This window comes from Lepidothrix coronata, unplaced genomic scaffold (assembly GCF_001604755.1).
Source record: "Lepidothrix coronata isolate B3197 unplaced genomic scaffold, Lepidothrix_coronata-1.0 Scaffold7, whole genome shotgun sequence".
Taxonomy (NCBI): Eukaryota; Metazoa; Chordata; class Aves; order Passeriformes; family Pipridae; genus Lepidothrix; species Lepidothrix coronata.
In genome coordinates this window covers 3,664,895-3,685,296 of record NW_016690187.1, presented here as the reverse complement: position 1 = coordinate 3,685,296, position 20,402 = coordinate 3,664,895, and the positions used below count along the sequence as shown (strand labels likewise).

The 20,402-nt window shown below is 41.0% G+C and overlaps 1 protein-coding gene across 9 annotated transcripts in view; it reads right to left on the bottom strand.

Annotated features, from left to right (window-relative positions):
* PLEKHM3 (pleckstrin homology domain containing M3) overlaps positions 1 to 20,402 on the bottom strand; it is a 150,090-nt gene that overhangs the window by 78,637 nt on the left and 51,051 nt on the right. For 7 of the 9 annotated variants that reach the window (XM_017834449.1, XM_017834483.1, XM_017834473.1 and 4 more), the window contains exons 6-7: positions 18,547 to 18,610; positions 1,267 to 1,424 (exon numbers count right to left, since the gene is read on the bottom strand). In XM_017834449.1, coding sequence (XP_017689938.1) covers positions 1,267 to 1,424; positions 18,547 to 18,610 — 222 coding nt within the window. The remainder of the gene's footprint in view (positions 1 to 1,266; positions 1,425 to 18,546; positions 18,611 to 20,402) is intronic. The other 2 variants (XM_017834491.1, XM_017834500.1) reach the window with 1 other exon arrangement.

The following is a 20,402-nucleotide window of genomic DNA, read 5'->3' as shown; positions in this document are numbered from 1 at the left end:
ATTCTCATCAATCTTTTGGGAATATTTTCAATCACCTTTTATACAGTCTCAACAGACATCTTATGTTTTATGCTATCTTAGTCTCTTTCTTTTTAACTCAGCCTATCTTGCACCCTAGATATATTCTTTCTTAAAATTGTTTATAGAGCTCAGCTGCACACTTTGTCTAGCTTATGTCCACTGCTTTGTCAGTGCATTCTTTAGAATAAGACTCTGGAAATAAAATGGGCAAACAGTCTTTGAAACTCAGATTAGACTGAAAAATCCTTGAAGAGTAGTTCTTGGTTACTTGTAATTTAACATCTTTGCACACACAGGGGAATCAGATTCTTAATAAGCCCTTTTAACAGGTTGGTCCTGATTGTTTCCAATTTTCAACTGGAAAAAATGTTTTCAATTTTTTTTTCCTTCACATGAACTCTTTGGAGAAAACGACTGTATTTGAAACAGCCAAAAAGTACTTATCTGTGGAGGAATGCTGTGCTGTCAGATACACTATCTTTCTGTTAAGGGTGAAAAACCCCATCTCTTTTATTCAAAATCCAAGACACTATTGGAAAAGAGTAGTAACATTGCTGTTTCCAAGTCTATTCTGGTTTCCTGCATCTTGCTTTTAGGTTTTTCATGTGACTCCTGTCCCTGACCTGGCATCCAGCACTCTACATAATGTGAAATAAAGGTTCTTCTGCATAGTTTAGGACTGGCATACAGTTATACTTACTTTGTAGCCACCTGAGAATAGCAATGTCATTAAAAAAAAATTAAATCTTGCATACACAGGCACAGAGGAGTAAGCACACGGAGAGAGCAGAGCATTAGCCATAACATTTCATGGGGGAAACACTTCAGAACAGATGGTGATCATTTTATAATGGACAATCCCAGTACATTATGGGCCCAGTGATACCAGAGACCAGAAAGATGTTTGTGATCACTCCAGGGAAGCCATTTGGCTTTTCAGGACACTCTGCAAACTCAGAAGACTTTTGGATAAATCATGCTGTGTAATGCTACTGGGGACTCTTCCCTTTTTGAAGAGCTGTTCTGAGACCTACAGGGCTTTGGGAAGCAGCTCTTCTCATTTATTTCCAGGTCTGCTCAAGGTGGCCTCCCTGGACCAGTGATCTGCTGCACCTGCTCAGGAATGTGCACCAGTGGAATCCAGTCCCTAGTTATCTACGTATGAGGTCAGGAGGCCGAGAATCCGCAAGGGTATGATGCGTAAAGTGAATCAAGTGTATGACTGACACCACTGCAGTAGAGTACCTGCTTGTAGAAATGTCCTCAAAGGGGTAAAGGATTTCTCCATTGTTGCAAATCTCACAGATGAAACCCTTTTGGCTACAAAGGCTGCAGCTGTACACATGAGAGGTGGCAAACTTGATCACCTTCCCCAAGAAAGGAGCCAGCTTTCCTTCAATAACCTGGAATGAAAAAACAGTATTGAATGAACCCCCCAAAAATTACTAGAATGCCCTGAAGGACTGAGACAATATTTATTATTATGGAAATTATAGGTGATGCTGGTAAAAACAATAGGAAAGTTACTTCCCAACAATTATAGCTCCATGAAATCACAAGTGATAATAGTAGCCAATGAACCAGCAATGATCTGAACATGAAAACTAATTTACAATCTCTTTTGAAGTCTCTACATGGCAATAACATAAAATATTAGTACTCATTTTAAGTACAACAACAGATTCATATAATAAGGCACAAAGAAGTAAATAGGAAAAGAGTTTAAGGTTTCCCCATTATCTCTAACTGACAGATATGAGAATACTGCCTTACATTTACCATTTGAACTTCTTTTATTTTTTATGCACAGATGGCAGTTTTGTCTTTGTTTCTTTTCCTCCAAAGCACAAGTTTTTTGCATATATTTTGTGAACGGAACCCTGGCTTTCCTCCTTTAGTAGGACTGTGTTTCCCTTTGAAAACCATTCAAATACAATATTCTGTTCCTTGCCAAAAGGAATAAATTCTCAGTTAAAGTCTTGAAGAGGAAGTGGGTTTTTTTCCCTTCAGTGTCCAGCTCTCAAATCGAGAAGTCCTTCACTGCCAGACAATCCTGGCTAGACCATTAGAAGTGATTAGCACTCCCCGTGTTGGTGTGAAAAAAAACCAGCCAAGCCATATAGATTAAACTGCTAGCCACAACACTCATCTAAATTTGTGACTTGGTGACAATGCCTCAATAAGGGGTGCTATTCAGGCAAAATACTTTCCATTCAGATCAAACTTCTAGAGGCCTTAAGGAATTCTGCAGCTATAGGGAATAATGAACATGGAATAAGGCCCTAAGTGTATATTCTTCTCTCCTGGGCTTCCTGTGGTCTGAATGGCAGCTTGCCAGATTAGTGATAGAAATGTGTCACTAGATTTGACAGCAAACTCCTGTAAAAAGGAAAAAGAATGCACTAATTGCTGACTGAAGACTTGCACAAGGCTGCGCCTTGAAACCTAAGAGAGGGGAGATTTACACTTAAATATGTGCCAGATTCAGTGCAGGCACCCCTTCCCTAAATATGGTAACACACTACGTGTAATTTGGATTTAGTGTAAACAAATCTAGAGAAAGCATAGAGGTCAAGGCAGAGAAGAACAACAGAGTTTGGAAGCAAATGTACGATAGAAAGGAAATAAATTTGTGTTCCAGGAAAACTCCCTGCCCGCTACATAAGATAGTCACTGCTAAAGAGTACACCTGGAAAAGGAGGTGCACATCAACTGGTGTTGATGGCATTGAATGGCACTGGCTGAAATGTGCCCCCTCTTTGCCTTCAGCTCCAGCCTGCTAACAACACCTGCAACAACAGGAAGCAGCAATGTTATTGCTAGTACTGCAGATAGGACATCTGCTCATGTCAGAGGAAAAATGACGTTCCTATTGCATCCTGGTATAGGAAGATCCCCTTCGACCACAATATAAACAATGCAGAGAAGCTGCTGCATGAAATACGAAAGTGAAGCCATAGTTCAAGGCAGTGGTATTACTAACCTTCTAGCAGATGGTCAGAAGCTAATTTAGCTCGTCTATGCTGGGTTTTGTTTTTCATTTTGAAGGAAGAAATTTTTTGCTTGCAGACTCCTGAATTAGAGAGGGTCTGAAAGCCAAACAAGTTGGGAGCAGGGGAAAGACACAAAAGCTGCCAGTATTCAATAAACAGGAAGAAAGAAACAGTGAAGCCACACAGGTAACGACACTGCTATAGTCATCCTCCAAAAATCCATTTAGCACTAACAGATGAAATACTCATACAAAGATAAATAAGTCACAATACATGCATATTTTCCAAAGAATTTTCATGCTACAGCAGCCACCTCAGGCCACAAGTGCTCAGCTTAAAATGCCAGACTGAAGACACAGCTGCAAATGAACTCTCTAAGTCTGTACTAATGTCACTGTCAGCAAAGATTTAAAAGTCACTGAATTGAAATAACATTTTATATAATGTAATAAACAAAATTAACATGATCTATTCCTTCCTAAGCACCGTGGGTGAATTTAAGACTGTGTGAGGCACAAAAGGTTTCCTATACTGAAGAGTTCACAACCTAAGCAAGATATATTGAGTGGACAGCTGCCCTTGAAGAGCTGGTGTTATTTGCCCCTGGTTATTTATTTGTATGGTTTGTCATAGCACTCTAGTGGGTGGGCTTGTAACTCTGGCCACTGCAGACATACAATGAAGATGATACCTTCAAAGAGCCATGCATGCCAATTTTGCAATGTGAATTACAGGCTATTTTACTGTATTATAGAAGGAAGACAATGTAGCATCAAACCAATGTTATCACTGTTTTTAGCATCTGTAAATTTTGTGCTATTTTGTTTCATCAGAGACCTCAAGGTTGTGCACAGGATATGACTTTTTCTTGCAGCCTTCTCTCATTCGTGTTTGCAGCTAATAAGGATAAAATCCTCATCTCCATTGACCCTGGGCAAGCAGAAAGGAAGATATCTACTTGCTGTCCCCAGTAGGAGTTTCATGGTAACAGTTCCACAGTGAGTGTTCTCTGGCTTGGGAAAAGGAGCATAGGGCATGTAATTAAAGCTGTCAAAACTTCTCCTGTGACAGCCAGGGGCCCAGGGTCAGAGTTTAGACATCCCAGAACCACAATGGAAGACTCTCAGGATGTTCTCCCAGCCGATGCTAGATTCTGATTTTAAGTTTCAAGGAAACACAAGCGATTAAAAGAATAGAAGAGTGTTAATCAAATGTAATGCATTATCCAGATATCATGGAAATTATCAGAGGAAAAAAAAGACCTCAAGAGGCCATCTTGGCAGAGCCAGTAATATTTATGCCATTCTTTACAGCTGTACCTGTTACTAAGGCCTTTCAGTGACCGAGATTTCACAGCCCCCATGCAGTCTAATCCAGCATACGTCTGTTCTCACTGCTGGAGTCACTCCTAAGCTTTGACCTGAACCTTTCCTAAGGACATTTCAGTTTACAAAATAAACTTACAAAATAAGTTTACAAAATAGAGAAACTGTGAAATCACACACTATGAGCTGCAGAAGAATACATCACATTTCAGAAGAAATGTGGTAATTTAGGACAAAACTAAGTTAAGAGTATGCCAGAGGAAAAGAAACCAAAAATTTCACCAATGACTTATCCCAGTAATATAATACAGCCTCAGCATGCATCTAACAAAGGCTTAAAAATATATTCCTGTCTCTCAAAAAAAAGGCATGAAGCTTAAAACAAATTAAAATTTTGCTGAGTTCAAATTCTCTTCTACTACAGCACACATGAAGAGCAAGGTCTGTTTTCTAATCCAAAGTCTTTGTAGTGCAAGCAATTGTTTTGTTGTCAAAAATTAAGGATGAGGGGTGATTAATGATGGCATCCTAGTCATCAATTGATGAAGGGTACAACGCAGCTTTCTCTTCCTAAACGGATCAAGGAACACATCTCAACATAATTTTGGACACAGAGCCATGTTCCTACAGTTAGCTTATCACTGCTGCACCTGGAATATATTGGGGTGCACTACTTGGTGACAACAAAAGGAAAACAGTTGTGTCCAGAGGTCCAAAGCAAGCTGTGTCTCTTAATAGTCCCAGTGTTCAGATCAGAATCATTGTCCATCTCTCTGTATCTGGAAAAACACTTCTCTGAGCTACCACAGGACAGAAAGCCATGGCTTTGCACGCTGTAGCTCCTAACTGCGTGTCTCATGTTAAGAACTGTATAAAAATACACACCCACATGTACATACATAAAAGCCAGGCCCTGCCCTCAAAGCACTTACAATTTAAACCATAAAACAAACACTGCTTTTTACAGTAACTGCCACATATCCCCCACCTTAAATGGGACAAACTGTGTTTTGGAGGAGCCTCCCACACCGGCTCCCTGCCCACACTGCAGAGAGCATCTATGTCCTGGGCTGCCAGGGAAGGGAGGGGAGAAACTAGGAAATCCAGCAGCAGCAGCCACCTGCCCCACTGCCCAGCCTCCTGCACCTGGCTTGGGAAAGCTGAAGTTGTATTGAAGAGCAAGAGGGGAAGGCAGACTTGTCTGCAGCACTGGGAGAAACTAAAGGAGTATTTGAAGTAAAGTATCTGAACACATGCCAAAGGGGTGTTGGGACAATTATTTTACATGCTTTCTAGAACAGAGGCTTTTCATACAAGTCAAAGTTATGAATAAAGGTAAATCAAACTTTCTTCTCAGTATATCTTTGTGCTACTGTTGAGTTGGGGAGTGGTATAACTCCAAAGAAACAATTATGCTCTGAATGAGCAAGGTGTGGGGGAGGAAATACAGGAACTGCTGAACACCAGAGCACAAGTCAATGTTAGCAAAGGCTGCAAGAGGCTTGTGCAGTGGGAAGACAGGACACACATGCACTGGGTTATGTTTTTCCTGATCCAGCAGGAAGACAGAGAAGTTAAAAGGAAGGAGCAGGGGCTAGGGTACAAGTTGAAATCCCTTTGATACATGATATTAATATGATTATGAGGGCAATGTGTGATCAGTCAGAGTTTAACTACTTGTCAGGAGGGCTGCTGTCCTCCAGAAGTTTTGTGATCCTTCTATTTAAAGTTACTCATAGTTCCCTTGCTCTATCAAGGAGATGTTTTCAGAAACAAGCGGGCAGCCATCTGACTCCAGAGAATAAGAACTGGAAAGGCCATAGACCTCCAAGCCAGAGAAATCCTCCTCAGTGTCCCACTATGCACAAAACACTATGCACAAAACAGGGCCATTATTCACAGACAAATTCCAGAAGCAGCAGGTGTTGCCCAGGGGACTCTCACTAGTATCCCTGTGTCCTACCTTCACAACACATTTCTGAGCCCATGACACTACCCAGCACTGGAGGAGAGGCAGTCCCCTCACCTCCAACACATACTGAGGTACAGCTCTGTCCTGACTCCATCTCTCATCCCAGCTCTCCAGGCCAAGCACAATGCTGATCCAAGTCCACCCCTGAAGGCCTCCACTTACCAGCCCTTGCCTTGCCACTGTGCAGCACAAACCCCCAGCCCATTACACACAGCAGAGAAGTCAAGTCACTTTGTCTTTTCTTTACAGTCAACAAGGACTCCTTGTATGAGAACCTACTTACCAGCACGAAGGAGAGTTGCACAAACCAGTCCCACGGGAGAGCAGTATAGTGAACATGGTGTTGCAACATATGTTTTCATATTAAAAACCAAACTAGAAAAGTGGCCAAGGGAACAGTGGCAGAACTTCTCAAGTCTGTTGAGAGTTTTAACCCAGAAAGATGGTAACCTAAACTAAAGGCTTGTAATAGCTTTCTGTTTGGAAAACAGAGCAAGATCAAAAACCAGGCATGAACAAACCTTATTACAGAATTAGTTAGAGTTTGTTCCAGTCCCTGACAGTTGTTCAAATTAGAAAGACATTAATAGAAGCCTCTGACTGTGTCTAACTGAAAAGCAATCAAACATTGATTAGACAAGGTAAGCACAGAAGTCCCCTGCAAATTCACACTGTGTCATTTCTAAAGAGATAATATCACAACTTTAGGGGGAACTAGAGGAGAGATGTGTAGAAAAAGAAGGACAAATCAGTTAGCTGTAACCCACCCTTACTTCGAATAACACCTCCATAGCCCTCTGCCCATCTATTAGATCAGGTCCACAGAAATACCCAACCTCTGCATCATGGCCACGTAAATCAGTACTGAAATCTATCAGATGTGATGAACTTTCTGGACAGGAGAGAAGAAACAGTACAGTTTTCAGACATTTCTCAGGGCAGTGAGTGTTTGTTTTGAGGGCAGAGCTCCTGCCAGCAATGCTAGCTAAGATGCAAAAGGTAATGAGTAAGATCTCCATCCCTGCAGGAGTCTATGTTGTGAATTTGAGTGAGAATCATCAAATCTCGTACCCTGTCTGTGCATTTTTACCAACTTCTAAAAGTGCAGTAGATGTTTACGTAGCATGGAGATCATAAATACCTTTGATCACGTACATCAGGACAGTCAAGACAGACAGTAAAGGGAATATGGCTTATTGAGCTTTTGGATACACTGTTCTGCTCAATGTGAGGAACTGCCAAGGTTAAGAAGTCTAAATTCTGAACAGTGTCACAGTATGTTAAAACCACATAAATGGTTTCCTCAATTAAAATAACTTTTGGATTAAATTTGCTAGTCTGAGTAATTTGTACCATATAATGAATGTACAATCTGACACAGTTTTAAAAAAAATCCTTATATTAAGATCCAAGAATCAACAGATGAAGGATATTTTAACAGAAGCTATACAGAATCTAAGAAAAGGAAGATAAATCTACACACATCTGTGGGTAGATATTCTGCCAGCTACGGCACAAGGGCCAGTCAACAACCATAGGCATCATGTAACAGTGTGTCTAGGAACACTGTCATTTCACTGTGGCTACATGATCAGAGAATAAACACTGAGAGGGGAATTAGAAATGTCCCTGACGCTTCTGAATCCTTAGACTGAGACCTGTACTTTCCTCATGTATCAGAAGCACTGTAGCAAACCCCAGTTATTATCCTCATAAAGGAGCACCTGCTCCTACTGCTCTGCTTAAGAGCCTGGCCGCCAGCGTTAAGTATTCCAGGTAAAGTGGTGAAAATACTGTAAAACTCAGGTTTTGTATCACTGCCACTGTGAGACAAGCTAAATTTGCCAAATGGCTTTGTGACCCCACCCTTGTAAATCAGCTTGTTAATCATTATCGTCATAGAGGCGATAAAGTTGTTTTATGAGCCAACACTGAAGCAGTAACATTAACTACTTATGCAGGGGCTGGTGTATTTCTCTGCAGATAACATTTATTAGAAGGCACTCTCTTTAAAGACACAGGTTTGCCTCATAACCTTCTTTTGAAGCACTAAGCAATCTGTTCCTCTTATTCCTCCAGTCTGATTTACATGTCAGACACAAGTGACGCCTGGAGGGGATGGGTTAAGTGATATGAAATCCCTAAAACACCTTGAACTACAGGTTCAAATCTCAACTAGATTGGCCCGGCCTCTCCTCCTGACAGAACAAAATTTATGATTATTTCTCAAGGCCAGACGTACACTTGGCTCTATCTGAGAGGCAGACACAGACAGAATTTGCCAGGAGGCACTGACGCAATGCCGAAGAGACATGAAAAGGCCAAGAGGCACTGAGAAAATAGAAGGGGTGGTAGACATGAAACTCATTCACCATCCCAAATTATGTACATTGAAGAGATAGAAAGTACTTTAATTATCAGGAATAATGTCACAAGCACGTCTGGCAGAAGGAAGCTATCTGAAAAAGCAGTCAACAATCATGCACAGCTTTCCATCATCCTCTAAAGACAAGGCTTCTGCCTCCTCTCAGTTGTTTTCTTTCTACCTGTCCAGAAACAGCTAGTCTGAATCAGGCCTTTTGCTAACAAGTTCAGAAGTAAGCTCCAGGTTCGCCTAGATTTCAGAGCACCACAGAAAACATGCTTCCTGGATTGAATGAAACGGCAAATAAAATATCCTGAACAGACCGTCTTGGATTCACTACTTGGATGCTCACTACCCTCCAAATTCCACTAGTGGAAGCTTTGTGGAAGAGGACTAAATGTTTCATAATCTTTCTTCACCTCCAAGACAGATGAGAAATATGTTTTTGAAGGAACTACCAATGACCTAAGAAAATAGGGTTAGAAAAAACACCTTTAGAAACCTCCAGTTTGTTCCTCACCCTGCAGTACAACCAACTGTCTGACTTGCTTTAAAACCTCTCACCACAGAGATCCTACAACAGTCCAGTGCTCAGAACAACTGGAAAGTTGTTCCTAATGCCTACCTTAGATCTCTTTTGCTGCAGTCAGCTATCTTTGTTTTACACTCAACTTCCTATCCTTACATTGCATCACCTGTTTCAGAAACCATTTTCTGACAAATTCTCTTCTCTGTCACAGGTGATCTGTGTCACAAGCCAGAAAGAGCAAAAGCAGGTTGGGGTGCAGGAAACATACAACGATTGCCTTTACCTATTTGTTCACTGGAGAACAAGCAGGTATATTTTGCATTCATTAAACGTGGAAATTGGGCACTGAAGTGCAAAGGGTAAATGGAATCTCTGCCCCATGACAGTTTTCAGCGGGGTCAGGATTTCTGTGATGAAAACAGACTTGGAGGTGAGCATGCTACAATATGCTTAGCTAAGGATAATGCAAGTTGCAGAGAAAAAGGGAAAACATTCCCTGGCTGGGAAGTTCCTAGTCATTTATATCTAGGGAACAGACAATGCCTGTGGACTGCTAATTTCCTTGAGGATTTTTTCTCTTCCGTTGGCCAGATTCTTAACACCATGAATACTTGTTATGATTTCAATGCACAATTAATCTTTAGTTCAGAGGAAAGGGAAATGGAAGAAGGAAGGATGATCATGAGGTAAAAGTCCCAGGGAGGCAGATATCAGATCTCAGGTCTGCCCCATCTTTTGAGCAGTATACTGGTCTGCTCAGCTTTCCTTGCTCCATTTTGACTCCCAGTCATCCCTTTCAGATTGCCTGTCTTGTTTGTTTAAATTGCAAGTGACTTAAGGGAAGAATGTTCTCTTATTACTTGTGTGCACACACACTAGAATCAGTCACTGTGCATTGCTGCTGTAAAACAAATTAAAAAAGAACAAAGCAGTTAACTTCATAAGAGCTCCACCTTTTGTTGTGATAGGAATGCTATGGGCCACAATCCCAGCTCCCAACATCAAGGGTGATATCACCCCACCCTCTCCCTCCTCTTCCCTTTACACCCTTCGCAGGTCCCTGGCTGTCCCAAAGCCTGTTCAGCCTGTGCTACAGTGACAGTGGGGTGGGCAGGAGCAGGCGAGGCCAGGGACTCCCCTCACCCTCTGCTGACACCAGCACAGGGTGCTGGCTCTGACACCACTTGGCCATCGCTGCCCTTGGCACAGACAAAGCAACAGCACGCAGCCTCACATTGTGCTGTGCTAACTCATCACCCACACAGGGCAGAGAACAACCCGAACGGAAACCCTGCGGATAAACACTGCAAAGAACGAAAAAACACCCACAAAACCAACCACCAAATAAATCAAACTAAAGCAGAAACGAGTGAGAGTTTGAATAAACAGAAATCAGAAGCTCCCTTTGGCTTGTTTGCACCAGGCAGTCTGCACTGATGGCAGAGCCATTTGATGTTCATGGTCCTTCCAAACTAAACCCTTCAATAAGCTGCACTTTAATTTAGTATTAAACAGATATTCCACAAATTAGCCACTAACTACAATAGGTACTGGGAAGAGGAGGAAAAATAAGGTCAAGAGCAAATGCTGCTAATCTGTGACAAGCACACATTGACAGGGGGCAAGGTGAAAATGGAGTTCTACATTGGCTGGGGGAGAGGAAAAACAAAGTGGTGACAGTTCAAGTGAATTTATAGCAGGAGACAGAGAGGATGACAAGGTCCCTCCAAGCCCTCCCCCACTCTTTTCACTGAAATGAAGAAATGCCAGAAATTTCAGCAGGTCTCTGGATGCAAGCTGCCACAAGTGAGAAAGAGATGGAATTGTCTCAGTATAAACAACACACCTGGAAATCACCTGTGCCAGCTCCACAGCCAGCTCTGCAACAAGACTCACACTCACTGTGTTTCAGTCGTCTTTCCTCTTTCTCCTTCCCCCAAGGTTTCCAGGCAGCTACATGTCAATTTTGTCACACCCCAAGTTCTCCTAATCTTGTCGCAGGGATGAATTATAGGTTGTTTTAAGAAAAAGGTATTCAAGCAAAGGTTAAAGGCTGTTTTAATCAAACAAGGTTGAAAGAGTACCAGGAATTTGGCTGGTAGAGAACAGAAAGCACTTTACTTAGCTCAAGAACATACGTGACTCTAAATACACAAGCACACAGGCAAATATGCATTCAGGCAGAGAGTATATATATATATATACATACACACACTCTTTTTTTAAAAGATTAGGCAGGCAATTGCATGCAGAGATATTAACTGACTCTACATGCCCACTGAGCAAGATGTTATTTCATGAGAGATACCAGAAAATTAGAAACTTTCCTGCCTTGCATAGGACTGGATCAGAGCACTTTGAGGAGTCCTCTGAAGGATTTTAGAACGAGAAAGTAACATACCAAGAAAATGGCTACAGTTACTCTGAAAAAAACCTCTGTGAGTACTAAGTATATTTTAAAAAATTCTAAAAAAAATTTTCTTCTCTCATCCAAGCAGGTAGCCCTGAGACAGTATTTTGCTTCTTGGGAAATTTGACTCCTTGGGATGTTATCCCTTAATATATATTCAGCTGCCTCTCCTGAATCATCATTTTATGTGAAGTATAGCAACAAGTTCAGAACCCAATCTTTCACACTGCTAACCTTCATCTCCAGTACTGGACCTTTCATTCTGCACAGCAAAAATAATAACAAAAGAAAACTATTTAGCACAAAGCACTAGAAAAGTGCTAACTTATATTGCTACTGCTTCTTCTAGGGGCTGAAAAAATTAAAACATCTCTGGAGATCTCAACTCAAAAGCTCCTACAAACCACTGGCACCACTACTGGGTTGTTTTAAACAGAGCTTCATTCTAAAAAATCACACTTACCTCAAGTGGCCCAGATTACATATGCACATGGAAAAGCACCACATGTATTTAATTTGAAAATTTTGGTTTCAAGAAGCGCAACAAACAGTCCTGCTATTAAAAATACCTACTAACAATCTTGCTAGATCTCTAGACTTTGCCTGCAATACTTAAACACACACCTAACTCAGATGAACTTGTCTTCCTGGCTGTCACTTGCCAAAATACCCATGACCAGCTCTTCACCCCTGGCTGGCTCTGCATGCTCTCTGCCTGACCATGAGCCATTCTGAATGACAGCAACTCCCTTCCCCAGCAGAGCTGAGGTAAAAAGGAAACACCAGTAAGATCATTGCCATTGCCACTAATTGTAACCAGAGCCATCAGCACTTTGGGGAATTACACACACATGGAATATCAGCGAACCTGAAGTTTCCTGTTCTGTTGAAAGGTAGCTCAGTGTTAGCAAACTCCAGGAAGTGACAGAAATAATTGAAGTGTAATGTGCTCTGGGATGACCCTGTTTGACAGGGAGGGTGGACCACGTGACCTTCTGTGGCCTCTTCCAACCTCACCCATTCTGTGGTAAAGGAGCCATAGCCACAGGAAAGTAGACAAGCTGCTTAACTGCTGCTTTGCTATCAGATCTTTTTAATACTTATGAAGATATATATTGGGGGTTTTCCTATCCTGGAACTATTTTCATATTCTTCTGCTAATATAGTTACTACTGATAATCAGGCACAGGTGATAAAGCTGGGACATAAGAATGGCTTTCAGCATTATGTCATGGTCCAAGATGCATCTTTATATAGTTCCTGTACAGAATTATCTGGTATTATTATGCTGGTAGTAACACACCGCAGGACTTGCATCTCTGTCACACACGCTGTGTCAACGCTTGCTTGGCAGGCTGGGGATGTAAATCAATGTTCTTACAACAGTGCTGAACTCTGAACTGTGGGAGCTATGGCTCAGATGTGTCTGGCATTTTGCTGCCCTTGTTGAGCACAGTGAATTCCCACAGAGAACTGCGACAGACAAATCTTCAGTCATCTCAGCACAGTCAGGCCTGCCAAGAACCTAATTCTTCTTCTCATTTGTCACCTCCTGCCCCTCAAGCAAAAAAAGGGCTTGCCTAAAATTAAAAGGATCTGCTGGTACAGCTGCATGGGTAAACCTCTACGGTAAATACAAGTTTAAGCTGGTACAGCTTATATCGGATAATCAAATGAAACAAATGACAGCATCAGACTTTCCCATTGATATAACTGAATTTACAATAATGCTTTTACAGGCACAGCTACATCCACTAAGAGCAGGGGCGTGTTTGTCATGTACCTATCCCAGTAACACTTCTAAAGCTAGAGCAAGCCCAAAGTATGTTAGCCAAACCCCATTTTTTTCCAATCAGTACAGCCACATGCACTCTACTGGCTTTCACCAGCACAAGCATGTGGGTTGGATGCTACATCCCATCTTTTCCATGAATGAATAAAAAGGAACTGCTGGCCAAGGCAACCACCACTGATGGGCTCGGAATTCATGAGGATGTATAGTATAAATCTAAACTGAGCATTTCTCAGTAATTGTATAAGGACTGAGTTACCAGAAAAGAAGTTTTACTTCTGAAAAAAACCCACCAAGTGAAAAGCAAAAAAAGCTCACATCTCCTTGCATTCTTTGCTATTATTGGAACAGATAAACAACTCGTCTAAATCAACCTAAAGTTTTGCATATACAGAAATACTAGAAACAGCATCTCCAATCTCCTCCTTCATCTCAGTCGAGGAGGTGCAATGAAAGTACAGCATGGGTTAAAAGACTGGAAAAGTGAAGGAGAACTAACAACTTCTTTGTTCTTGTAAGGCATTCTGATCTACAATATACTAGGCTCAAATTAGGCAGAATTTTGTTTCATTGAAGTTCATTTTTATTCTCCACATCTTTGTTAGGGAGCCTTACATGTGCAAGAACTTGAACAGAAACATTGAGATTCTCCTATGAGGAATGCTTCTGCTAGACCGCCAGTCCACTAGCCCAAAATGCTATCAGATGCTGTAATCAGTGCTACATACATCAGAGGAAGATGAAATCATTGATCCGTCTGTCAACAGGGGAGAGATCTTCCTAATCCCCTCAGTATAATATGTCTATTCTGAAATCTTATAATCTCTTTATTTTATGTAATGTAACTGTGGACATTCTTATTATGGATACTTAATCCTCTCAAAGATTATAAACTTCTGGCCTCAGTGACATTACTGTGGCATTAAGTTCCTCAAGCTCACTGTGTTCTGCAAAGAAGCATTTCCATTAAGGTTTTTTATGTGTATCTCATATTCAACAAATGACCTGTGCCACATTATTGTGAGAACAGGGCTCTCCTGTTCATCCTTTCTCTGCACTGTTCTTCACATTATTTGTAGGCTGATCTGCAGGAAGATAGTCAGGAAAGCTGATCTGAAGTAAATAAAAGTTTTAGCTAAATTTTAATAGATTGGTTTATCTACAACGTTAAAATGGATAAATTATACTACATTAAATCCCGGTACAGGATTCACATTCAGAATGACAATGATCTTAATACAATTTACCTCACTTTGCTTCCAAAGTAAATGGAGATAAACCAAATGAAAGCCACTTATATTTTGAATAACAGTATTTACACAGTGATTCAATGTAATTCAACTCAGCCTTTTAAATTCCTGTATTTTGTCACTTCATTATTTTTCCCTGCGTGTTCGTATGTAAACAAGTGTTCAAATCATTGCCTTTTTAAATCTCCTGTCTTGCTCACAATTTCCATCCTTAACATCCACTCCTTCTTGCCCTTACGTGGATCCTTTTTATTTTACTGTATCTTTTGGAGTCAGTATAACCAGGATGAAATAATTGCCATGATTAAGAGTGTTTCTACATTGAAGACCATCACAGAATCACAGAATGGGTGAGGCTGGAAGGGACCACAGTGGGTCATCTGGTCCAAACTCCCTGCTCACGCAGGATCGTCCACGAGCACATTGCACAGGATTAAGTCCAGACAGTTCTGGAATATCTCCAATGAGGGAGACTCCACAACCTCTCTGGGCAATCTGTTCCAGTGCATGGTCACTGCACAGTAAAGAAGGTCTTCCTCATGTTCAGCTGGAACTTTCTGGTCATCACTGCAATAATTTTTGTACACTCATATATCCTGCTATTTAACATAAAAATCAGGCAAGACAATAATTAACTCTGTGTGGATGAAACATCTGAATTTTGAAATTGTCACAACAGCCACTTCAAGTCTTTCAATTCAAAAGCTCCCATTAATGTTACCTGGTGTAAGTAGCAAGAATTACTTTTCCTAAGAAATGGAAGAGTCTTGTCTGAGTCAACTTATGTCCAAACAAATTGTCAGTCTCCACAAAAGCAGCCCCATAGTCACATCTGTTGAATCTGAATGGATAGCTTTTAACTTCAACTTGCGTGAACTGTGTCTACATGTGCACAAAACCAGTGACATGTCCACTAGGAATGTCAGCAGAGAAGAGAGTTCACACCTCCAGCAGGTTTAGGATGAAACTACCCTGGACTGTGACAGCACCATGAGGGTCTATACTGCACATAAGAGTAATCCATTTTTCCATTGTACTGTCTGCTAAAACCAGCAAATTCAGTAGTGAATACTTCCTTCCTAACAAACAGCTTAAAAGAGCAGTGGTGTTCTGGGGGATTCACAGCAGATGACTCACTGGGCAGATGACACCAGAGAGTGTTGGAAAGAAAAGCAAGTGTAGCCAGCAAGGCAGAAGAGGCAAGTTGTCCCAGTGTTTCTGCCTGTTAAATCTGAATGCAACTAATTAGTTATCTCCTCTGCTAACACCTCCAACAGCACCAGGATTCTAAGAACATGTACCCCACAGGAATGCCCATAGACAGACTTGCAAACTTTGTTGTAGTCTCTAGGGCCCTGGTCTGCAGTGAAACCTTCTGGGGTACATATAGGCATCTGTGTGCACATACAAATAAAGACCATCACTTTCTGCCTCTGGTTAAAGGTCAGGCCTACTCACATCTGCATTACAACATTTGTTAATGACCCAAGTACTAGCAACCACTACCTCACCAGGATTTGGTAGGTTTCCAAAATTAAGGCCATTTTGTTGCAATTCTTAATTTACTCTTCTTTCAGCCTCACAGTTGAAGTCTTCCCTACCAGAGCCCAAAAGGATCCAAGTGACAACCATTCCCAGACCAGCCATTAGCCCAAGTATATACTCTGCTGCATTCACAATATCTAGGCTCTGTTAAGCTTGGAAAGAGATTTAAATTGGATTTCATTTCAGAATAGTATTATAAGATGCTTCATCTACTGGCAAACAGGCATTTCAATCTTTTTGCCCCTAAGAACAGATACACCACATTTTTGAAACTCGGCTGCTTGGTAGGAAACAACCCATGTTTTCTAGAACCTTTAAAGGGACCTTGGCTAGGAAACAAATCAGAATTCAGCTAGGACTAACCAGGGTAAGGGTTGCTTATATCTGCAGATTACCCCTCTCTGCTTTTCTAATTCACTCACTATGACTTATCTTTCCATTAATCTTTAATAAACCTTTTAGCTAATTCCCCAAACACACACAATCTACATGACAGCAGGATACAGTGCAAAAGCAGTCCATGGATATGAGGAAATAGGCAGCAGAGGAATCAAAACTCTGCTGAGTTTTGATCAAAACAAAAGAAGTGAAACTTTTAGGATTAAAAATACCCAAACTGCAGGTCAGTGGAAAGTGATGAGCAATCAGGAGAAAGAAGCAGTAAGGGGAAAAGCAGGGAGGAGGAAGGGGGCTGTTTAGAGTACTAGTATTTATCTGGCTGTTGGATTCATTTCCTCAATGGGGCCCTCCTCTCTTTTCCACTCTGGTTCCACTTTGACAAAAACAGGCAATCTGATTTCAAACCTGGGGCCTCTGAAATGTGGAAAACCCTCTCCATGTTGACAACACGATATAGCTAGATTAAAAGGTAAATGTAATTTAACCCACCCCAGCAGAAATGGTAATCAAATTATATTGCCTCTAAATATGATAAGTTTGGGACTGGGGCCCTCAGGGGAAGAGAAGGTGTCTTGCAAACACAAACACAAAGAAACATGTCAAAGGGAACTGCTAAATCAATGCATGAGTTGTGACTTCAACACTCCCTCCCTCCCCCAGGGTGCTTGATAAGCTGCTGATTGCTTCTGAAATATCTACTACCAATGTTAGGAACTGATTAAGCAGCTTACAAAGCACTGGGGGCTAATAGACAGGCCCACCAGGGAGACTGCAGCTCTGGAGTTAAGTAGGTTGCTTTTTCATGGCTTGATTATTAAGGATGAGATAGCAGAACATGCTGAAAAGCTGTGGAAACAGTTTTAGACCTCAAATAAAAGGCGACTGGCCTTTTTATTTTTTATATGGCATCATTTCTACTCTGTGACTTCACCAGCCAACAAAAGCCATGTTTCCTGTTGTTCTGTAGTCTCCATCTCCGAGGGGCATGTGAACTACTTCGAATTAATGTGTCAGCTGAACGTCCAGAACTATGCTACCCTTATTCTGCAGAAAAGGTACCACTAGAGAAGGGAAACATAGGTGAAAGAAGCTTAAAATACTGTGTTTTACATGTCACTGGCAATAGCTTTAGAGTGTGAACACAGATGTCCCCATGTCAGCCAGCACATCTCACCTCATGGCTTCCTCCATTATCATTTGAGCACTGCAGCACATTCACCTGAGATTCCCTATCCTCTGTTTTCAGCTCTTTATTCCAAATCCTTCTTGTTTAATCTGTTACATAATAAAATTCTGCCATTCAGATGTACTGAAAGGTCCTTGCTTAGTTCAATCAATATCAATGCAAAGACACATTTTGCTGTCACATTACCTCTCCCATGGTCACATCTGTCATGGTAACACTGCATAGCTTAACTCTGTGTAGCAGGCTTGCTGAGGTTTTTGAGGTTCTTGGGGGGAAGTTGTTTTTTCCCCCCCCTCTTGTGGCAACACCAAGCACACTTTGTAAATAATCATGTTGCACTTGGGACTGTACAAATTCATAAATTCCTGAATAAGTACTCTTTCAAGCAAAGAGATAAATACTACTTGTGATAAATACTTTGTCACTAATGAAGTGACAAAATACTACCTGCAGGCTGAGACTTAGATGAGAATTCATTGATCAGATGAAAATTTCTCAGAGCAAAGCTCTCTTTGCAGACTACAGTTTTCTTTCAGTCTCTTCCCAGCCCCATTTGAACACTGATGCTCTAGGCTTTCTCTCTTTCATCCCTAACCAATGTCCCTGTTAACCCATTTTTATACTACACTATAAACAACAGGGATGACTTGGAAGTACAGCTACTTATGCCACGATTAGCTAGAAGAGCAATGTACAATTAGCACTGAAGGTGAGAACAGGCTTGATGTGTAACAGGTAAAATTAATTGAGGACACTTACCTGCTGAAGGTCTGCAAGAGAGTAAAGATGGATTTGCTGGAGAAGATACTCTCTGGGAAAGATCCTGGAAAAGAGAAAAATGGATGTGTGTCACATCTTTTTGACTGGGAAACTTAGAAGTTTCCTCTCCCCACCAAATAGCTGCAGAACAATGGTGCTGGACAGAGAGCTTGTCAGAAACTGGAATTATGTCACCCTTTAAGCATCAGCTACTATTACAGCATTCCACATGGGCACAACAGTTCCACAATAAGAATAAATGCTGTACCAGTGTCATTCTCCAATTGTCAGGTCATGTACAGTGACGTTTAGAGCCGCTGAAAGCTCTTCCTCAGCACAGATGGTGTTTCTTTAAACAATTAATCCAGTAATAAAAACAAATAACTCATTTAAAGTATTGAAAGTATTAATTAAAACTATTTCTTATGCATTTTAGTACAAGATTCCTGGTCTGCTACAAAGATGTAACAGTTAGCTTCAGACATGATTTATGGCTTTGTAACTGAAATAACTATATTGGGAAAAAGGTCATGCAGAGACTGTTCTTGCAACATGAAGTTGATTGATATCAATTACCTTTTCTATACAGAAATATATGTATTGGTGTAGTCTTTGTAATGACTTATTTGAGAAAGCACTATTTACCTTAAAATAAGCAAAGGTTTCAGGCAAGACCACTGCTTATGCACTGACAGATCTATTCAGTAAAGCTAAATTACAGAAACCTGAACAGGGAAGAGATGTCCTAATGAGAGTGACTGGCAGTAAAATGAAAAACTGGGTTAAAGTAACATCACAGAGAAAAAAAAGGACACTGTAAAGGCAAGTGGATATCAGCTAAAAAAGTTTATGAAAACCTATGTACCTGCCATAAAGATGTCAGGAAGAGAAAAAGTACATCTAATTAAAACATCTATCTTTGTATGCACACACAGAGAAACAACCACCTGACCAGCTTTTATTTTTCCATTCACACAGAACAAATACACCACACTAAGGTATTTTGGGGAGTGGAGAGTCACATCACTTCTGCAAATAAAGCAACCAAGTATCTCAAGAGGTGAAACTATTTCACACTACATGTGTGCTCTCTTAGAGCAGAAATTGTGAACTCTGTTCCTACATAACAATCAGGTAGTTTTAAGGCAATACAGAAATAAAATTCTTGATATTATTAAAGGCACGAATGAAGCTCTGGAAAAGACTGGTTTGTAATGGTAGAATTGAATGGCAGCGAACAGAGAGACCACTGGATATGTTCAAAAAAACCCCAAAGATACTGAAAGGCCAATACGAACTTACATGATCACGATGTGAGACTAATGGGAAAGCACATAGCAAACTCACTGAAAATATTTTAGAAGTTGCAACAACATAATCAGCTGAAACACTGATCAACAGGGCTAAGACTACCAACTGCAATGTTTCCACAGAACACTGAAAATCTAAGAAATAATGAAAACACCTTAGTTCCTTGTATTCCACTAGTCATCTTAAGCGACCACCTTAAATTGATGCTTTCAAAGCTGTCTTGAAGGGCCTAGGACTTCTCACTGCTGTTGAGTGGTACAAAGTCTCATAAGTCCTTTTGTACTTTTGAAAAAAAAATTTAAGCTTTTATTGGGGTGGAAGGAGAAAAGTTCTGCAAGCAAGGCACTGACAACAGAGCACTGCCCATCTTAGGCACTCTTCTGGAGTTGGACTGTGCCCTTCTGCCTTTTCACCCACCAAGCATATTCACTCTGCCCACCCACTTCTCAGCTGCAGTCTCCCTAGGATACTGCCATTTTCCCCTTTCAGCTCTCTTGGTGATATCCATTGCTCCTTTTAGAGGTGAATGTGTTTCAGTGGCTCTG